Raw genomic sequence first — 19,385 nt, 5'->3', positions numbered from 1 at the left:
CTGTTGTAGCTAGCTTGAACAGCTCAAAATGTCGAATGACTCTCCTTGCTGGTGTATGTCCACTCTCCATCACAGAGCAGGCATTCCAGAAACCTTTGTGGAATCAATAAGCAAAGCTCTATCACCTTTCTGTTTAAGTTGGGCCCCCTGATGAGCAGCCAGGTACCTAGTGATAGTGAGAGCTGTCCCAAGGGAGAGGAAACTGTTTTATATCTCTGTGTTCTTTCTGTTACATTGTCTGAGAATGGCAACTTGGGGAGAAAGAAAGGATTCTGCAAATGGTTATGTGTGTTTTGTGGCATTTGTGCTTTATCTAATCTGGTTCCACAAGTGCCTGCTTTGCAAGAGGTGTCCTTTAAGAAAGAAGTATATGAGATGTGCGCCATGTTGTTGGGAAAACCAGGTGATTGTGCAGAACGTGTTCCAACCCAGAACTGTTCATGGGCGAGCTAGACCAACTGTCCAGGTCATGTGGAGCTTGCCTAATCATCTCCTCTGCTTTGTCTTTCTCCCAGCTTGCCACCAATCCTGTTTCAAGTGTTTGGGGAAAAGCCCTCATAACTGCACAGCCTGCAGGCCTCCCCTTGTGCTGCTGGATGGGCGGTGCCTCTCCCAGTGCCCAGAGGGCTACTTTAACCAGGAAGGTAGTTGTACAGGTGAGTATGTAACATGCTGGGGCAGAGTCCCTGCACCCATGCTTTCTCTTCACACTGCAGCCAGACAGTGTAATTAGAAACCTCACCATACCAGGGACTAGGGTTGGGCTGTAAATCTTAGTCTTTAATGTACATATGTATAGAGGGAGGGAGTGTGAAATTCTGAGCTGCCAATAAGGAAGCATGGATAAAGTGAAAAATTAGAATCAATTTTTACCCTAGAGACAACAGTATTTGAGTATACTCAAAACTAGGTGTTATCTTGCCTAGGAGACCATGATCTGAATAAATAACTGCCTCACAAATTAAATAATGATGCTAATGGCCGATAAGAACCAGAACTCAGTTCAGCATAACTCTTTGTTGCTTATGGCTCTTGTTTTACAAGTTTGTTTCTGATTATTAAAGGAGTATGTGTTTGTGGTAAAGGGTTTGAAAATTCAGAATAGGAAAAAAAATGGGGCTTGGGGCATGGGGATCACCAATAATCCCACATATCAAAAGCAACAGCTCTTAACCTGGTAATATATTTATTTTTTACCTACCTTTTATGCATGCTGTTACATAGTGGAAACCAAATTAGAACTGTACCTTTTTAATATTTACTTTTCCCCAAACATTAAGTCATAAACAATTTCCCATATTAGGAAAAATTAAATATATATCTATATCTCTACTTGTCATGGATGCCTACTACTCCATTTCTCCTGCCACCCCCATTCCTTTTCATGTAAGGAATGGAGAAGGATTTGAAATTTAGAGATCCAGTACTCAAAATGCTAAGATCTTTTACTTTGTCTCTTACAATGTGGTTCTTCTCTGTTTATCTGTTGCTGCCCCAAATTAGTGACTTAAAACAATTGATTATTTAATCTTTCCCAGTTCTGGGAGTTGATGGGCTTAGCTGGTCAGTTCTCTCAGAATTCTGTAGGTGGGTTCTTCATTGACATATCATCACCTTTGTTAGTCTCTTATCTGATAAGGCCTCTTGTGACTAATTGAACTTCCTCACAGTATGGCAATCTTAATTAGTCAGCCTTCTTATAACCCAGCTATCTTCCCCCAAAGTGAGTATTCCAAGAGATCTAAACAGAACATTCAAGCTTCTTATAATCTAACCTCAAAAGTCTTGCCATCACTTCTGCTTTACTCTCTTGGTCTTGAGGGCATGAAGGAATAGACTCTATTCCTCAGTAGGTGAATGGCTTATGCATACAGTGAAGGTTGGGCTTAACAGAGGGCATCATGGAGACAAACTACCACAGATGCAAGTGTATGTTTATAGGATCAGGCATCTAGCACAGGTAACTGTGGTTCTCAGCTTTAACTCCCGTGGCTACTATAGAATAGAGCAAGAGGGGAAAGAGGTATTTATTTCCTTCATTGGTGTGTTAGTCCAATATGTTTTTAAGAGTACCTTTATAGTTCAGTGACAGAGATTCTGGAAATTACTAGTTTAGATTAGTGCAGGATTTTATTGGAATTGACGAAATACTAAAATTTAAGCACCTTATTGTAGGATTGTATTTTCTTGCATCTACAGGACAGGAAAAAGGAAAAAAAAAGACAAAACACATTCTATTGTGATTTTAAATTTTATTTCTAAAAATAGATGGTTGACGTCAGCTAGTAGGAAAAAACTCATTGTGATGAAATTGTCTTATATGTGTTTCTGGAGTCAGAACACATGTAATAAATTTATAAAATATTTTAAAATAAATTAACATTTGTTAGATTCAGGTAGCCTTAAAGTTCAGAGAGAAAATTTAGAGTGAACATAAATTTAGACGATTGAAGATCAATATTATTTTTATTCTGGATTTTTCTTCCTTTTCCCAATTACCTTCTTAATCTCTCTAGGTCCCTGGTGAGCTGCTTTACTTTAAACACTCTATCAAGCTCAGTGGGAGAATGTTCCTGGTTTCTTGGTCATTAGAGTTGTCCTTGAAAGCTGATTCTATCCTTAGGTGCTTTCTTCCTAGTCCAGTTGGTTTCTGAGTGTGTAAAATTGTTTGGAGGGGAAACTCTGAGCAGCTCTAACGCTCCTCTGTCTGCTTGAAGTCAGCTGATGGATGGTACCACCAGCGGCAGGGCACACAGGTCACTGGAAATATTCTGGTAAGGAGGAAGCACTGGGTGGGGGAATCATCCTGAGAATGCTAGAAGCTCCTGGATGGGTGTTTCCAAAGTCGACAGCCCCAGGAATGTAGAAGGGGGTGATGTTAGTGCTGTCCTAATCAGCAGTTCATTTTCTTGCTTGCTTTTTTTTTTTTTTAAATATAACTCCTTATCTTCTCCTGGCCTCATGCCAGAAGCAAGAGGCAGTTGACTTGGCTTGAAATCTGTGCCATTGCTTTCCACCAGTCGTGTGCCAGAAGGGCATTCATCAGTTCCAGCAAGCTCTACCCAACTCCAGTCCCTCACCTCCCCACCTCTTGGAATCACACCCGCTAAGACCTCCTCGTCCTTGGCAGAGAGATCCTTAAATCTCCTTGCATGCGTCCGCTCCTGCTGCCTGCTTTGGCAGCATGAACACAGCTGCTGCCGCAACATTCTTTGATTCCTTGCCACCCTTATCTTTATTGCCTACCCCTTACTGAGGCTCACCTGGTCTTTTGCAGTGTAGTACCTCTTGTTAATGTGGTGGTTTTTCTGGGAAAGACACAGTTTTGACATAATTTTGCTTAAGGAGTTGAACTTCAGATGCAGTTCATGATAACCTCCAGAGAGAGACTTTTTTTTTTTTTTCCCTGTTCTTCGTATTTTCACTATTGCTGATAAAACAGACTTTGAAGTTGTGTGCAGAACGGAGAGCCTGGCTGGCGACTCAGGCTAGCAAGAAGTCTCAGTATCACTTTCTGTGTATGGATCCCTTCGTCTGCCAGGAATTTCTGAAAAGTAAAACGTCCACCCTCTTCTATCTCATTCTCCCTTTGTAGCATGGTATTTTGGAGTGGGGGGAGTTTAAAATACTCATCTTTGTGCTTTGTGACTCTGATTTGAACTTCCTATTTAATACAGATGGGGATGGTCATTCTGGTTCCTATGGAATGTATGGCACATTACACAAATTTTTGTAGTTTTAAATTCCATATTATGTTTGTGGACAGTATTCTCATTAATACCAGAAATGCAGTCTCTTGGTCTTGTCTAAGGGAGTACTTGGCTTGCTCAGAAATCTTCAAAAGATGATTAGAGTTTGAGATCTGTGGAGTGCATTAAATACTTCATGAACTTGCATGCTAAGCTGCTAATTCCAATCCCAGCTTTTATTTTTCCCCTTAGAATGTCACCCAACCTGCAGGCGATGCCATGGGCCCTTGGAATCTGACTGCACCTCTTGTCACCCTCATGTCACTCTTACCAATGGGAAGTGCAAGACCAGTTGCAAGGAAGAACAGTTCCTCAACCTCGTGGGGTACTGTGCTGGTGAGTGGAACTTTCTTCAAAGTCTTTGGAAACCTCCAGGCAGCTGCTAGGGCTTTTCACAGCAGGCATGAGGAGCTCTTGTACTTGTCCTTTGGGCTCAGATTCTGAACTCTTCTGTAGATGACATTTGTCTCATGTCTGGGAATTCTCTGCACTGCTCACCCTCAGGCATTTACTAAATATTTGCGGATTCAAATGGAACATCTAATAATACCTGCAGGACCTGAAAGAACTTAGAATCTAATACTAAAGAAGAGTAAAATGATGATTTCAGCACCTCTGTATGCATTTGGCAATATCATTTTAAGACAGCAAAGTGTATTGTCAGAACACTCCCTCCAAAGATGGTCTCCCTCTGTCTATTCTCTCTCTCCTTGCTGTGTAGAATCTTTGCCATTAACCCAGGCATGACATTTTAAGGAGATTAACCCAAAAGTAGACCAGTTGCCCCAGGAGATGAGATTTTTTTCTCCCTACTCATTTTAGAACTCAACTATCAAACAAACAAGTTAGGAAAGCAAAGTAAAATTTCAGTAACATTGCAGACATCTATCATTTATATTCATCTATTCATTCACATACAACAACAGAAATTTTTGAGTCTCAATTAATGGTCAGATGTTTGGAATACAGAGGAAAAAAATGAAGACAATGAGTCTGTCACCAAAGACTTTATACAGAAGAATATGTTAATAGGTTTTTGTACACTTTTTTACACTCTTCTTCAAATTATAGGTGAAATTCAAAGAGCTTCGCTTTTAGCAACTGTTGTCCTAGCTCTGAAGGGCTTGACAGGGAGGCATTCCAGGGTGCTACTGGGCAGATGATAAAGGTGAGGAAGCTGGGACTTGGTAGGATGGATGCTGGAGCACTTGTCCTTGGACAGGAAGGACTTGTGGCCAGTTGTCTAGGTCATAGTGTCCAGCAGGCACATTCAATCTGGATATCACTGTCTGGTTGTGGAGAAAGGGTAGTGAGTCAATGGCAGTGCTTCAAGTGTGGCTGGTGGCACCATGGTCCTGTATGATCCATTCCTTTCTGTGCAAGATCTTCATACTAGACTTGGAGATTAAATTCTATATTCCAAGACCAAAAACTGTCAAGTGTAGGACTGTAGCTGAAAAATATTTGGATTTAGAACAAAAGCCCAGAAACAAAGACTAAACATTTTAGAGACAATGAAAAGTGGGATCTCCAGTTCCAGGCTTAAGACTAATCAGAAACCCTACCAGTTTCAGAATCTGAGTTTCCTTGCTCATGCTGCCCATGGTAGTCAGGTCCGACTTGGAAAGTGGAAAAGGGAAGATGTTGGTTTTTACCCCCAAAGGAGAATCTGATAATAACCAGGGTTGACTGTTATTACCATTTATAAGCTTGAATTTGGCCATTGAGTCTTACTTTAAGATATATAGAAGGAGCTATTCTGAGAATTAAGAATTTCCTGATGGTGTATCACTCAGATTTGTGTTACTACAATGAAATATCTGAGGCAGCTAACTTATAAAGAGAAAAGGTTTTATTTAGTTCCAAATTTTGAAGGTTCAAGGGCATGGCATTAACTTCACTACCATTCTGGTGAAGGCCCTTCTTTCAGCTGCCTCACATCATGGTGAAGGCATATGTGTGTATTAAAGCTTCTATTACCAAACAGGAAGTCAGAACAAAACTCCTGCCACCTCCCAGTAGTACCACCCTAGGGACCAAGTCTTTAATCACAAAGGGCCTTTGGGGGATCCAAAACATATTGAAATTATAGCACATGGTTAAAACAGATTAGTAGTATGTACTGAGAACCCACTGAGCACAAGTTACTGAGATGCTGTGAGGGGACACAGAGACCCTTCAGGCTTCTTAAGGAAATGAACTAAAGACTCAGCAAACAAATAGCATGAAGAACTGTTCAGTTCAGTAATATTCGTAGGCAGTAAAGGCTTTTGGAGTTCAGTAGAAGAAGAAGCAACAAGATATGGAAGACATCACACAAGAGAAGAAGAGCAAAGATTCAGTTAGAGGGAGGTCAGGTGGGCTTTTTAGTTCCTCCAGGAGACAGGCCTAGAAGGCGAAACCTAGAAGGTATGTTCATGGCCAGTGAGTTATCCAACCAGAGTGAAGAACATGGTTGGCATTAAAGCATATTAGATGAAATGGGTGTAAAATTTAAATTGGAACCAGAGTATAGAAAAACCAAAATTTCAGGCAAAATAGTGTGGACTGATCTTATGGGCAATAGGGTTATGAGAATTTTGGAAAGAACCATACCTTGACTAAGGGAAGAAATCTGCAAGCTGTATGAAACATGGACAAGGAGAGATAGTATCAGGGAGAAGAATGAGAAGATAGGACCTGAGCTACATCCTTCATGATGGCTTTTCTATTTCCAATCTATTTTGCATGTAGATCCTAAAAATTTTATACTGGGACATATTTTATAAATAAATGTTTATATAAGGATATTGGAAATTTTAAATTTTTTATAAGCTCTGTTCCTGCCAATGTCCAGACCACTCTTTGATAATATATTAGGTGATTAGGAATTGCATTAATTTTTTAAGGCTAATAGGGGACCATTAGGATGGAAAATCATGGGATTGAGTTAAATGACTCTGAGAGTCCCCAGTTTTAGAAGGTTGGGTCCCACTTATTTGATCTGGGAAGGACAAAGTCTGGCTATTGTAGGAGTTAAGTGTATTAAGTACTGTTTTTAAATGGCACTAGCATTGTCTAGTGCTTGGGACTCATCTGTTTAGTGAAGACTGGTATAATAGTATTTGTTATGGAGAGATTTGAGTGATAATTTCAATTGTTATTTTTAGAGAAGCGCATTGAGCCCAAGGCTTACTTTTTCACTAAATGTATGCCTTTTCTAAACAATTCTCATGCTAGTCTGTAGCATTGCAACACATTCATTCTTTTACCAATTCATCAAACATTTATTAAACATAAGTACCATGCCAGGCTGAGCACTATGCTAGGCTCCGGGGGTACAAAGACGGGTAAGATGTGGAACTTACATTCAAGGAACATAGTTAAGTGAAGGAAGGAATATTAGTCTTCTAAGGTTGATATGACAAAATATCAGAAACTGAGTGGCTTTAATGACAAAAATGTACTTTCTCACTCTCATTAAGAGAAAGATCCATGGAAGGTAGCTTGAATCATGAGACTAATGTGGAAAGACCTTAGGAGGTAGTTGCAGGAATCCACATGAGAGATGAAGGCATTTATTGAGAAAATTGATGAGGGGATGAAGGAAAGAAATCATGGCTTTTCTAGGCCAGATGTCCAAGATCAATGGCCAGCAGGGTTAGTTTTCCCTGAGGCTTCTCTCCTTAGGGTACAAATGGTTACTCTCTTGTTGCCTCTTTACATGGTCTTCCCTCTGCCTTCTTATGAGATTGAATTAGGATCTGCCCCTGAGCCTTATTTTAACTTAATTACCTCTTTGATGATCCTATATCCAACCACAATGACATTCAAAGGTTCTGAGGGCTTCAACATATGGATTTGTGGGGGACACAGTGCCCATAACAGAGAAAGATATTGATTAGTGTGATATTGCTGTGGTACACTATGCATGATACAGGATCTGCAATAAATTTCCAAGACAGGACCCCAACTCAGTGTCAAGGTGTGAAGGCTTTCTGGATCATGTCACAACTGATAGGATTTTGAAAGGTAAGAATTAGAGGAGCACGAAATTTTGAATAGAGCAATCCAGCAATTCCAAAGACTGTATCTACTTAGTCACCCATGTAGACTTAAATAGAATGTCAGTCCTGAGTGTGGGAAAGTGAAGGGAAGCAGGGCCAGAGCAGAAAGACCCTACTCAGTTTAAGAACATGCTCTGTCATCCAAGCCGTGGCCATCACTCAAAGACTTTTAAGCAGGGAGTGTCATGGTCAAAATGAAAGATCTATGGAAGATGGCTTGAAGAGACCAAGACAGAATGACCTTTAGGAAGTAGTTGCAGGAATCCACATGAGAGATGAAGGCTTCATTGAGTGAATTGCTGAGGAAATGAAGAGAGGGAGTCCTGGCTTTGTTGGGTATAAATGATACTTTAGATTAATCTGTAATATGATTGCTGTTTTGTGGGCAGAAATAATCCAAGAATGGCAATTCCTTTTAGACCTGGTGAAAATGGAAAATGGTGCTTTATAAATGGCTTCCAGGTTTCAGGTCATGGAAATTCAAGGGATGGGAGTAGATTAACCACAGGCAGGGATAGGTGTAACGTACCATGAGGAAGACTATGTGTTTGAATTTAGACAAGTTGAACTTGGGGTGACAGTTGGACTTCCTGGTGCAGCTGTCCAGGAGGAGATTGAAGGGATAAGTGAATAGGTTTCTTATTGTGGCCACCAGGAACTTATCTCCTATCTTAAGTTGACCCTGAACCTTTCTCCTGGAATTTTGTTGTTTTTAACTGAAGTGTTGCCTTATTCAGGTCTTAGTTAACCTCATGAAATGTTTAGATGAGTTTTATCTAAGCTCAGGAAGGTGTCAGGAGGAGCTACATGATGACAGACAGAGTGGAGGATCATTTACCCTGTGCAGTGCCATCAGTGGAATGTCCTTCAGCGTCCTTGAAAAATCCTAGCTCGCTGGAGGCCCTTTCTGCTCTCTCAATCTTGAGTCTTCCAGAGTGGTGGGATTTACCTGCAGGATTTATTCACTATCTGAGCTGTACCCCCAATCATCATTGGAGACCTCTTAATTGCACTTAGCTGTTTGAAAAAGAATATTACATCTAATCTATCACACAGACAAGAGTAAACATATCCTGGGAACAGGTCCAATAACCACAGTGCGTTCTCACATATGGAGATGTCATATGTGTGGAATTTTTTTCCTCTAAGTCTATCAAAGCAAATATATAGTTAGTGAGATTTAGGCCTGGGCTGAAGGTTTTCAACAAAGATAAATGAACTGGGGTGAGAGGCAGGAGTGCATAACATTGAGACAGACATGGTTAAGTGCTGTGGAGAGCCAGGGTTTTTCTTCATAGATTTTTTTTCCCTCCACATCTCAACATTATCAAAAATTTCCAAAGCCTGGGGTACTTTATCCATCTATCATTTGCAGCTAAAAGCTTTCTCCTCTTCATAGAAGTGGGTGAAATTAAAAAGAAAACACAGATAAAAACCTGAGGGGGAAATGTCAAATGCAGATGCATTAAAAAAAAAATACCTTGGGCTTTTCTGGATGCCTAATAGGATGGCTGTACATTTTAGTTCTTGTGAGAAAAGGTGAGAATTCTGAGAAAACACTATTGCAGAGGGGAAGACTGGAAACATTGGAATCACTGATTTGTTAGAAGGGTGGAATTCTCAGGGATTAAAAGTCTTTTTGTTTGAGCAGGAATTTTTTTCCACATTTCACCATCCATATGAGAATATAAGCAAAAGAAGACAAGTATCAGTAAAGAAACATTACTTTGAACATCTTCATATTGTGTTCCATGGAACTCAGGGTCTAAGGAATGATTATAGGTGTTACATACAATAAAGACTCTTGGGAAAAAAATAAGTTCTCAAATTTATTTGACCAGGAGTTTTGGTTAAATAAAGTTAAGCAACTTTAATTATTGCAGTATTTCTGAGACTCTTATGATTGCATGTGTACATGGTGAATCAATAAGATACAGGAGGCTGGACATCATTTCCCAAATATTTCATTGAAAATCCTTCTTTTATCCTTTTTATAGCCTTTCACAAGGCTAACCAATGGTTTGCAGAATGATCTTTGGGAGCCCTGAAGTAACCATGTTAATATTTTGAATAATATTTGGTACTAAAGATAAAATTAGATTATTATCCTGTATACCGTAGGCTTCCCTCCCTCACTCCCTTCCTTCTTTCAGTCTCTTCTCTTTCCTTCTCTTATTCCCTCCTTCTGTCCTGTGTGGGAAGGCGGAGGAGTCACCCAAAGAGATGCACATTTTCTACCCTTTGGCTTCCCAAGGAATACAATTGATAACACTTTTCTTCCAAACCATTTTTAAAAAAACACTTTTGAGTACTTTCCATGATTTTTCTCCATTTATTGTCATCATTTCTAAAAGAAGGGTGCCAAAAATTTTTGGTGGAATTTTTGGTGGAAAATTGGTGGTGGAAAAGTAGAAATGCACAGATTAAAAGAGCAACAGATCTTCATTTTGGAAGAAGTGGATAACAACTGCAGTCCTGAGTAATGGGGGTGGGGAAGCAGTTCAAGTTGAACACAGTTAAGGACCTGGGAAGGAGCCCTGTGCAAGCCAGTACACCAGCTTTCCACCTGAGAGGGAAGAGCCAGCTCTGTTTTGCAGCAGCTTCTACCGTGTGGGGAGGTGGTTGGCCCTGCAGTTACAAATGAAAAGGAAAAAAAGAGGCACGAACTTTAAACATATAGTGGTTTTTGCTTTCTTTTGGTTATCAAAATCCTACCCATCTGGGGCTGTGGTTGTGGTTCAGTGGTAAAGTGCTTACCTAAGTATGTGTGAGGCACAGCACCACATTAAAAAAAATAAATAAACAAATAAAATAAAGGAACTCCATCTATAACTAAAAATTTCTTTTAATAAAATCCTACCCTTTTATGCCTAGCTGAGATTTCTTCCCTTCCAGACCAGGCTTCTCTTGGCATCTCCCATGTCTAATTCCTGGTATGCTGATGGTTTCTGCCAGTGGCCTGGCACTTGGCATTGGATCTAATAATAGGTGATGGTATGTGAAAAGTGCTACGCTGATTGCTCTGAATGCATTTTGCCATTTAACAGTCACGATGATCCCCTAAGATAGCTACTAATTCTTTTACAGCTTTACATATAAAGAAACTGAAATGCAGGGAGTTAAATAATTGGATCAAAATTACCGAAGTTGGGAGTGATATCACCAGGAATTGAACCTAGAGAGTGAATCCAGAATCCACATAGTCACTTGTGGCATTCCATGATGGCGAGACCAACTGAGAACACACAATAGGAATTCAGGAATGATTTTTTGGTTGGTGGATTAAAAGGTGGATTGACAGGATTCAATATGACAAGTAAGGGAGCTTGGAGAGGTGCTATCAGGAAAAACTGCAAAAATTCACTAGTCTCTTGAATGGGATAGACACTGTCATGTGTACCTATGTATCTGTAGTATGTTATCCTTATTACATGAACAACTTTAAAGAAAAATATTAACACATACTAAAGTTTGATAATTTATATTATTCCATGTTTATTTTAATGTTTTTAAATGAAATCATACCTTTTTTCATAGTATTAGCCCCAAACTTTGTATATCTTTGTTATTTTTCTCTTAACTATCACATTAATTTGCATGTTAATATGTACAACATATTATGTGTTGACAATATTGGAAGGATCCACATAATTATCATTTTTTTATGGCTAAGTACCATTCAGTTATGTTTATGTAACTTAATTCAGTTGGCCATTTTGTCTGGTTTATAATGAGCAAGAGATGAATTTTTTTGCTTGGTCCAGGATAGGTTAAACATGACTTCAAGACTAGAGCTTAGTTTTCCCTGTTATTGATAATAGTAATAATGGTGTGTGGATTTATATTTTTCAAAGCATTTTCTTACTTCTCATTTGATCATCCCAAGAAATCTTCCTGAAGAATTGGGAATACTAGATAATTCCCATTTTGTTGACTGGGGAATTAAAAACTCAGTGCAGTGCCTAACTAGCACATAGATAGTGCTTGAGAAATGTCAGGTAGAACAAATGATTCAAATCAGGTGTCCTAACGTCTAATCTATTCCCTTCCTAATACATGGTAATGGATCAAGGAGCTTTCTTCTCAGTGTGATCCGTATTTTGGTTCTTATCTCCTGTTTTTCACCTTCTTCTTCATTCCATCTGGTCCTATTCTTCTATCTCTATATTTTTTCAATTTTCTTGTGCTTTCAATTTTTTTTTTTTTTAACACTGGCTTATTTTTCTTATCTTCTTCTTGGTAATGCACTTTCTTTTCCTATTTCTCATCGTGTCACCCTATCTCCTATTGCTTGAACTATGAATTGCATACCCATTCTCTCTCCAGAATTTTCAATGATTGTCTCTTCCTATCTCTATTTGTGTTTTATTTAAGAGATCACACTCTCTACTGAGGAATGATTGAAGATTTCAAGGCATGTCTTTTCTTTGAGCTTTTCCTTTCAGAAAAAAAGAACATGATCTATACTTAAATTGAAGCCTTCCTAAATTAAAAAAAAAAAAAAAAAAGAATGACAACAACAGGTATTTTGTCCTTCATGTGCCTTGCTAAATAGTACCTTACTGAGCTTTTACAAGCTTTGCATCAGCCAGGCTCCCAGTGAAGTCAGGGTTGCTGATGTCTTTGTGGGCACTGTGAACCAGGCCCAGATTTCAGAGAATGCTTTTCAGGTCTTTGTTAATGAACACAGCTGGATTTAAACATAGGTTATCATCTTCAGTACCAAAAGCAGTAGAACTCTAAGGCTACACTAACTTACTTTCCTTACACACATACAAATCTCTGTGGTTCACTTGTAGTGGACAAAAACAGTGACTTAGTTGCAAGCATGCTTGTTATGGTTGGATATGAGATGCTTCCCCAAAACTCCCATGTTAATGCAGGAATATTCAGATGTGAAATGACTGGATTTTGAGTGCTGTAACCTTATCAGCCCATCCTAGTTTGAATGGACTGACTGGACAATAACTGAAGGCAGATGAAGTGTAGCTGGAGTAGGTGGGTTGCTGGGGGCATGCCCTGGAAGGGTTCATCATCCCTGAAGTCCCTTCTTCTGTCTCTCTGCTTCCTGGTTGCCATAAGATTCTGTCTGTCGTGGCCTTCTGCGTGATGTTCTGCCTCCCCCTGTGCCCAGAGCAATGAAGTGGATTTAGACTATGGACTAAATCTCTCTGAAACTGTGAGCTCAAAGTAGACTTTTCCTCCTCTAAGTTGTTTTTATAAGGTATTTTGACCACACTGGCAAAAAGCTGACCCACACAGTGATCATCAGTATTAATGTTGGCTCTGATTGGGCCAAGTGAGGATAAAGAATAATAAATGTTTGTTAAGCACTTACTGTGTGCCATCTCTATACATGCATTATGTCAAGTACTCCCTATTGCAACTCTAGGAGATCAGTCCTGTAGCATCTCCATTTTACAGTTCAAGACTGAGGTTAGTGATATTAACCCATCTGCTCAAGCTTTATAGCCAGGAAGCAGTAGAGCTGGGCTTTACACCCAAACAGTACCACTTTAGGGGTACGCATGTGACTACTGTGTCCTTGACTCGGTTCCATCAGGCCCTCTCAGCTTCTTGGTCATTTATTTACCTGTTTTTGATGCTTAGTGGTCTTGCTCACCATGACCTTCCCATGCACTGTCCACACTCCCTCCTCAAACCTCTTTGGACTCCCTTCATGTTCAGTCCACAACTCTGATTTCTTGTTTTGTTTCAAAGAGTAACATCCTATGATAAAGCAAACAAACCTCATCTTTTCTTCTCAAATGTCTCCACCCACTTTTCTTAAATGAGCACAATTCAAAACTATTGAGCTACAGCTGCTTCCTAACTACCCCTATTCCATGTTTGAATCACTGCCATATTTTGTAGATTCTACCTATGCCATAGCTGTTGGATATATTACTTTTTCTCTGTTTCTGCTATAAAATTCAAAGCTCATCTTTCCCAGAAAGTCACCTCATTTCTTCCCCAAAAGGCTCTTTCCTATTAAGAGTCTCCAATTTCTTCCCAAGATGAGGGTAACTTTCTGAACATCAGCTTTGATTTATAAAACATTCTATGATGCTCAAAACTTCTTGATGGCTTCCCATTGCCTACCCTATAACTACCATATGAATTGTAAATTCCTCATCCTGCTTTCCAAGGCCTCAGGTCACCCTTGGCCCCTAAGTGAGTGTCCAGAGCTCCATGCATGCTAATTCACTTCCTCACTCCACACTGCCCCCCTCCTGTGGACCCTGTGCTAAAATGACTTCAGTTCGCATCATTTATATTTATCAGACAAGGCCCTTTTCTTCCCTTTGGATAAATGCTCTTTGGTCCTTTGACACTTAGAGTATTTTGAGTGTGTCTGTCTTGCCATTCCTATATGAGCATCTCAAGGGAAGGTTATGAATCTGACTCAACGTACAGTCTCCTAAGAATCATCCATAATGTCTTCTACCCATAAGTGTTCATTGAAGTGAAGCATTTTCTATTTTAAAGCTAAATCAAGTAAAACGGAGATTGAATACAAGGTGTTAAGACATACAAGCTGGAGTGTGCACATGGCCCCTTGTTGGTGATGTGATCTGGCACCCAAACTGAGAGCTTTGCTTTTATATTTGACGCTGCTGCTTGCCATATCCCTGTGTCCCTTTCTTTAAACTGCCTGTGTTCTTGGCTCCTTCTGGAGCCTTCCCAACATATTGGTGTTTTTGTGCACTCTGGATAGAAATTGCTGTCCCATCACATGAAGGTCAGTCTATTGTGGTGCTTTTTGTTTGGTTGGTTTGCTAAGAGTAAAGCAATGGCCGTAGGCACTGAAAGAAGGAAGTTTTGTTTGCCTGTGTGGCTGGTTGGTTTTGTTTTGTTTGTTTTATGGTTTTTGTACTAATTCAGAGTCTCTAAGAAAAAGAACACATGCTTTCTAAGAGCTTACGGGTGAGCTGAGCCCAAAGTAATGATGAAAAGAAAAGAGATAGATGCTTTTTTCTCATCTGTCATCTGCCTGTTATTTTGGGATCCCTTCTGTACTTATCTCACAAGTTGAATTCCATCGATTTTAAAAGGGGGCATCAGAATCCAAATTCTACATTCTGTAAAGGGCCTGAGTTTCAGCATGAAATCATTTCCTTTTCACCTCATGAAGAATAGCTACAAGTGCTGATTATTTTAAACACTTCCAAATGCACTGAATGTAGTTGCATCAGGAACCTAATCGACTGACAGGACATTACTAAAAATCTCACTGTGTGTCTAAATTTATCTTTATAGGTCATTATTTATCAGCTAAGGAGTCACTGCCCCATAAAAACCAACATCCAAAGCTATTGCTTCAACAGTACACATTTACTTTAATATCTTCAAGCTTTTTTGACTTTGCTCCAAAGACCTGAAATAAGTCATTCCACTGCTGTGTGCTTCCATCCATCATGATTGTGGGTAATCCTCACTGATCCTTGAAGCAGAGCCTTTGTGATTTGAAGAAAGCATCACACAGTGATGACCACATGCAATTTCCTCACAGCTGCAGGGTGACATATTAGGGGATGTTGCAGCTGCTGAGTCAAAATATTAATTTTTTATCTGTTGAAATTTTTAGCATGTCTGCATGCTGTGCAGATTTAGAAAACAAATAGAATCTTCCACTGCTTAAAACAAGAACCGTATTTATTTTATGTGGAACTGGTACTTCATTTCCAGGCTCCCTTGTAATGTGTTCATTAATTTGCTTGTTTAGAGTATGAATTCACTGCATTTATAACAAGGAGGCACAGACACAAACAACTGGAATTCCACCCTCTACACACACACAACATACAAATGCTGATGACACATCAATAACCAGAAACAGGCTAAACAGAAGGGTACCGTGTGCCTCTCTTCTTTCCTTATCACCCTTAATGAGTCATATTTAAAGTCATTGCAGTCACAATAGTGACAAGGAAGAATTTACTTATGGAATGGCACTGGGAGAAATCTGAGATGACCTCCAGAACTGGCACTGTTCTTCAGCAATTAATGGATGCACACTCACCACGTAGACATATTTGAGGCCAACCTCCTATTTTTTTTTCTCACAGTCAGGAAGATCAGATGTGAATAACTCACTGCACAGATGGGGCTTTTAGGATGGGACACTAATCCTTGCAGAGACTGCTAGATTGGTGGTTTGGAAACTGAATTCCCCTATTTTAGTAACTGCAACAGATTAAGCAGCGATGGTGTAAACTTTCTCTCTTGTGTCCTGTGAAATTGTTTCAAATAATCACCTTTGGGCAGGAAGAGTGGAAGATGGAGTGAGGAGTATACAGGGGATTCATTCTGGGGTTTGTGGGCCTCTCGGAGGATACTGCCCTTTTAAGGACACAATTTCTAATAGATGTGTCACTGAATTAGGTTACCACCTACCAAGAAAAATTCGGGGGTTGCCTCCAAATCAATTTAGTTCTGAGCAAGTGTGCCCACAGTGGAAAGTGACTGGCGTCTACCATCACTGGCACCCCGTCACCTCCTGCCATGCCTGGAGTCAGGGCTCTCACCACCTCTTAATTACGTTTAGATTGTATAATTAATACATTTGGCTGGCCGCTGGGATATTTCTCTCTTCATTATCTCAAACCATAACTGACAAGGCAGCTGAAAATTGTCACACACACAGCCAAGTAGCACCTTTTTCCTCCTGCCTTAAAGTGGATGAAAACCAGTCGGTATCACCCACACTGACCTTTTCATGGGCCTCCACATTTTCCCCAGTTCCTTAGTATTTATTCCAATATTGTATTTCTTTTATTTGACAATTATGTAGGTGCTATACTAGGTACTATTGATTTGGCCAAATTCTACTTTTTTTTTTTTTTTTAATAAGAGTTTGGGGACTAATAAGAAGATAAACCAAAGGTACGCTTTTCTTCCTTCCCAAGGTTCACCTTGCGACCCGCACTCCCCTTCACAGTAGTATTGCTGTACTTGTGTTACATTAGTATTCTTCAACTGCCTAGTCAAGCATAAGCCCCTTAAGAACAGTTCAGCTGTGGGATGTTATTTGTCAGAGAAGGGGCTTCTGCAGATGTAACAGAGGGGAGGGGGGAAAAAACAGTGGGAACCCTAATCTCCTCCCCCAGCAATCATTTCATGTTGACAGCAGCTGAAGGTTAGAATTTTTTTGGATTGTTGGTTTTCTGCTGCGATTTAATGTTTTCTTCCATTTATACAATTTCTCATTTAAATTTGTAAGAAAAACACACAGAAACTTCAGCAAATAGACAGAAAATACAAATTCCTAAACTGCCTGTAAGGTAAAATCTAGACTTCATTTCCTAATTTATTAAGGTCTTCCAAACATGGTCCAGTCAGGACTTGAGTGGTTACTTTTATGTTCTTGAAGATCCTGCCATATATGAATTTTTGTCCTTTCCTTGAAGACATCCCATTCTTTGGAATTTTCCCATGCCTTAAGGCATCCTGTGTCCTCTCACCTCTGCCTGGTTCCTCTTGCAGAGAATACCCGCTCCCAGCTTTCCCTGGGAGGTCTTCCCTGTCCCCTGGACTGAGTTGGTTCCTCTCTTATATCCTTCCTTGCCACTCTGTCCCCCCCTAGTAGCATTCCATAGTAACAGTGTCATGCTACTCCTATGCCTCCATGTTTACCTGTGTTCTCTTGTTGCTGAACCTGCTGTGCCAACATCTCCATCCCCTGTGACACATACATAATTTGATTTTTTTGGAGGGGGACATTGCCAGGTATTGAACTTGGGGCTTTGCACCTGCTAGGGAAGTGTTCCACCAGTGAGCTACTCCCCAGCCCATGGACATGATTTGGAGACAGCCCTTTTTACATCATGAAGTGCAGCCCAGGTTCACCCGACCATAGGATTCTTAAATATTCCACTGGGTTGTCTCCAAACCTATTCTGTGGGAGGGGATAAGGGCAAGAGTGAATGGTCTCTCTGCTCCTTTTTTTCTCTCCACCTGGAAAGCCTTTTGTAGACTGGGATAGGGAGGTGAGAAGTGTATAGGTTGCTTTAATGGAGGGCCTGGGTCTTTTAGTTCTAGTGCACATAGGATTTTCTTCCTTTCTTCTTTCCCCCTTATTCCTTTACCTGTGTCCTGGGCTCTACAAAAAAAAAAAAAAAAAAAAAAAAAAAAATTTTTTTTTTTTTGGATGGTGCTGGGGATTGAACCCAGGTCTCACACATGCTACACAAGTGTTTTACCATAGAGCAATGGTCCTGCCCCGAATCTGGTATCTTTGTAGGTCTGATTTTGACGACTTTCTCTAGGAACATGTGACGATCCCACACTCCTGGTGCAATGCAGGAAGGTGAAAGTGGGTAAGGAAGAACTCAGTGGTTGATATTGATACTTCAGATTATTAATGGACATACCTATTAACTACTCAATTACAATTATGTATGCAGGATCGTTTCTCCCCACCCCCTAATACTACAACTACAATATTAAAATTACTATGTACTTTGAAAAGAAAAAGACTTTTTAAATGCTCAAACTCACTTCAGAAAAACAAATAAAAACAACATTAACACCAATTTTCACCAACCAAATTAGTCAAGATTGTTTTATTATTTTTAAATTCTTTGGTGCTGGTGAAGGTATGATAAAAGAGTCTCATGAATGGTTCTTGGAAATACAAATGGATAAAAACTTTCTGGAGAGAATTTTGTGACACCTATTAAGAATTCTCCTTGTTTTTCATTCCCAAGGAGGTTAAAGTTGTATGTGCCAGAATCAGTCTGGACATGACATGTATGAGCAAGGGACTTTTAAACTCCCAGAGTCTCAGTTTCTCATTTATAAAATGGGGATAATGACATTGTCTATTTCATCTCTTCAGATGACATTATGCACTTACAGTAATTAGTAGAATATTAGTACAATATTAGTATAATATGTATTCAGAACTCAATAAATATAAATCAACTATAATGATATTGAGTTGTACTATTTCAACATTGTCCTTTAGCAAATAATCTGAAGTGCAGACAAAGATTTATGCACAAAGATTTTATCACAGACGTAATTAGAAACTGAAGACAAATTGGAAGTAAATGTTCAGACTATAAGAAAAAAAGCATTTTGGGTTGTTTCCTCAATGCTGAAATATCAAATAGCTCCTGTTTACAGAATCCCTAATGACAGATAGAAATGCTAATGGTATTGAGTATATAAAAAAGAGTTGTATGCTTATATTTAATATAATCTCACCAATGTGAAAGTCTGTATATGTAAAATGTGTAGAGAAAAAAACTAAAAGAAAAAATGTTAATGTTAGTAGTTACTGACTCTGAAAGGCCTTCCCAGAGTGATTTTCATGCTTATTTGTAATATGTAAAGTTTTTTTTTTTTTCTTATTTTCTTCCATGGACTACTTTGTAGTCAGAAAAATACTACTCCAAGATCCTTGTTTGAACTCTGCTCAGCCGCTCTCCTGTGTAGATCATGGCAGCCCAGGCAAGAGCCAGAGGCCTGCTCACAGGTGCTACCCAAGGGACTGGCCACTTGTAGCCTGTCATGCCTGAGTTCTATAGTCTGCTCCAGGGAACTGTACTTTTCTGGTTGTAAGTCAGAACACTGGTATTAATCC

At 39.6% G+C, this 19,385-nt stretch overlaps 1 protein-coding gene across 1 annotated transcript in view; it reads left to right on the top strand.

The window, feature by feature from the left end:
• Positions 1-19,385, top strand: part of FRAS1 (Fraser extracellular matrix complex subunit 1) — a 436,825-nt gene that overhangs the window by 251,896 nt on the left and 165,544 nt on the right. The window contains exons 19-20 of the mRNA XM_079152936.1: positions 516-656; positions 3,942-4,085. Coding sequence (XP_079009062.1) covers positions 516-656; positions 3,942-4,085 — 285 coding nt within the window. The remainder of the gene's footprint in view (positions 1-515; positions 657-3,941; positions 4,086-19,385) is intronic.

Source organism: Sciurus vulgaris (genome assembly GCF_902686455.1).
Source record: "Sciurus vulgaris genome assembly, chromosome: 9".
Lineage (NCBI taxonomy): Eukaryota > Metazoa > Chordata > Mammalia > Rodentia > Sciuridae > Sciurus > Sciurus vulgaris.
The sequence above is the reverse complement of the archived record's forward strand: the minus strand, read 5'-3'. Positions and strand labels throughout refer to the sequence as shown.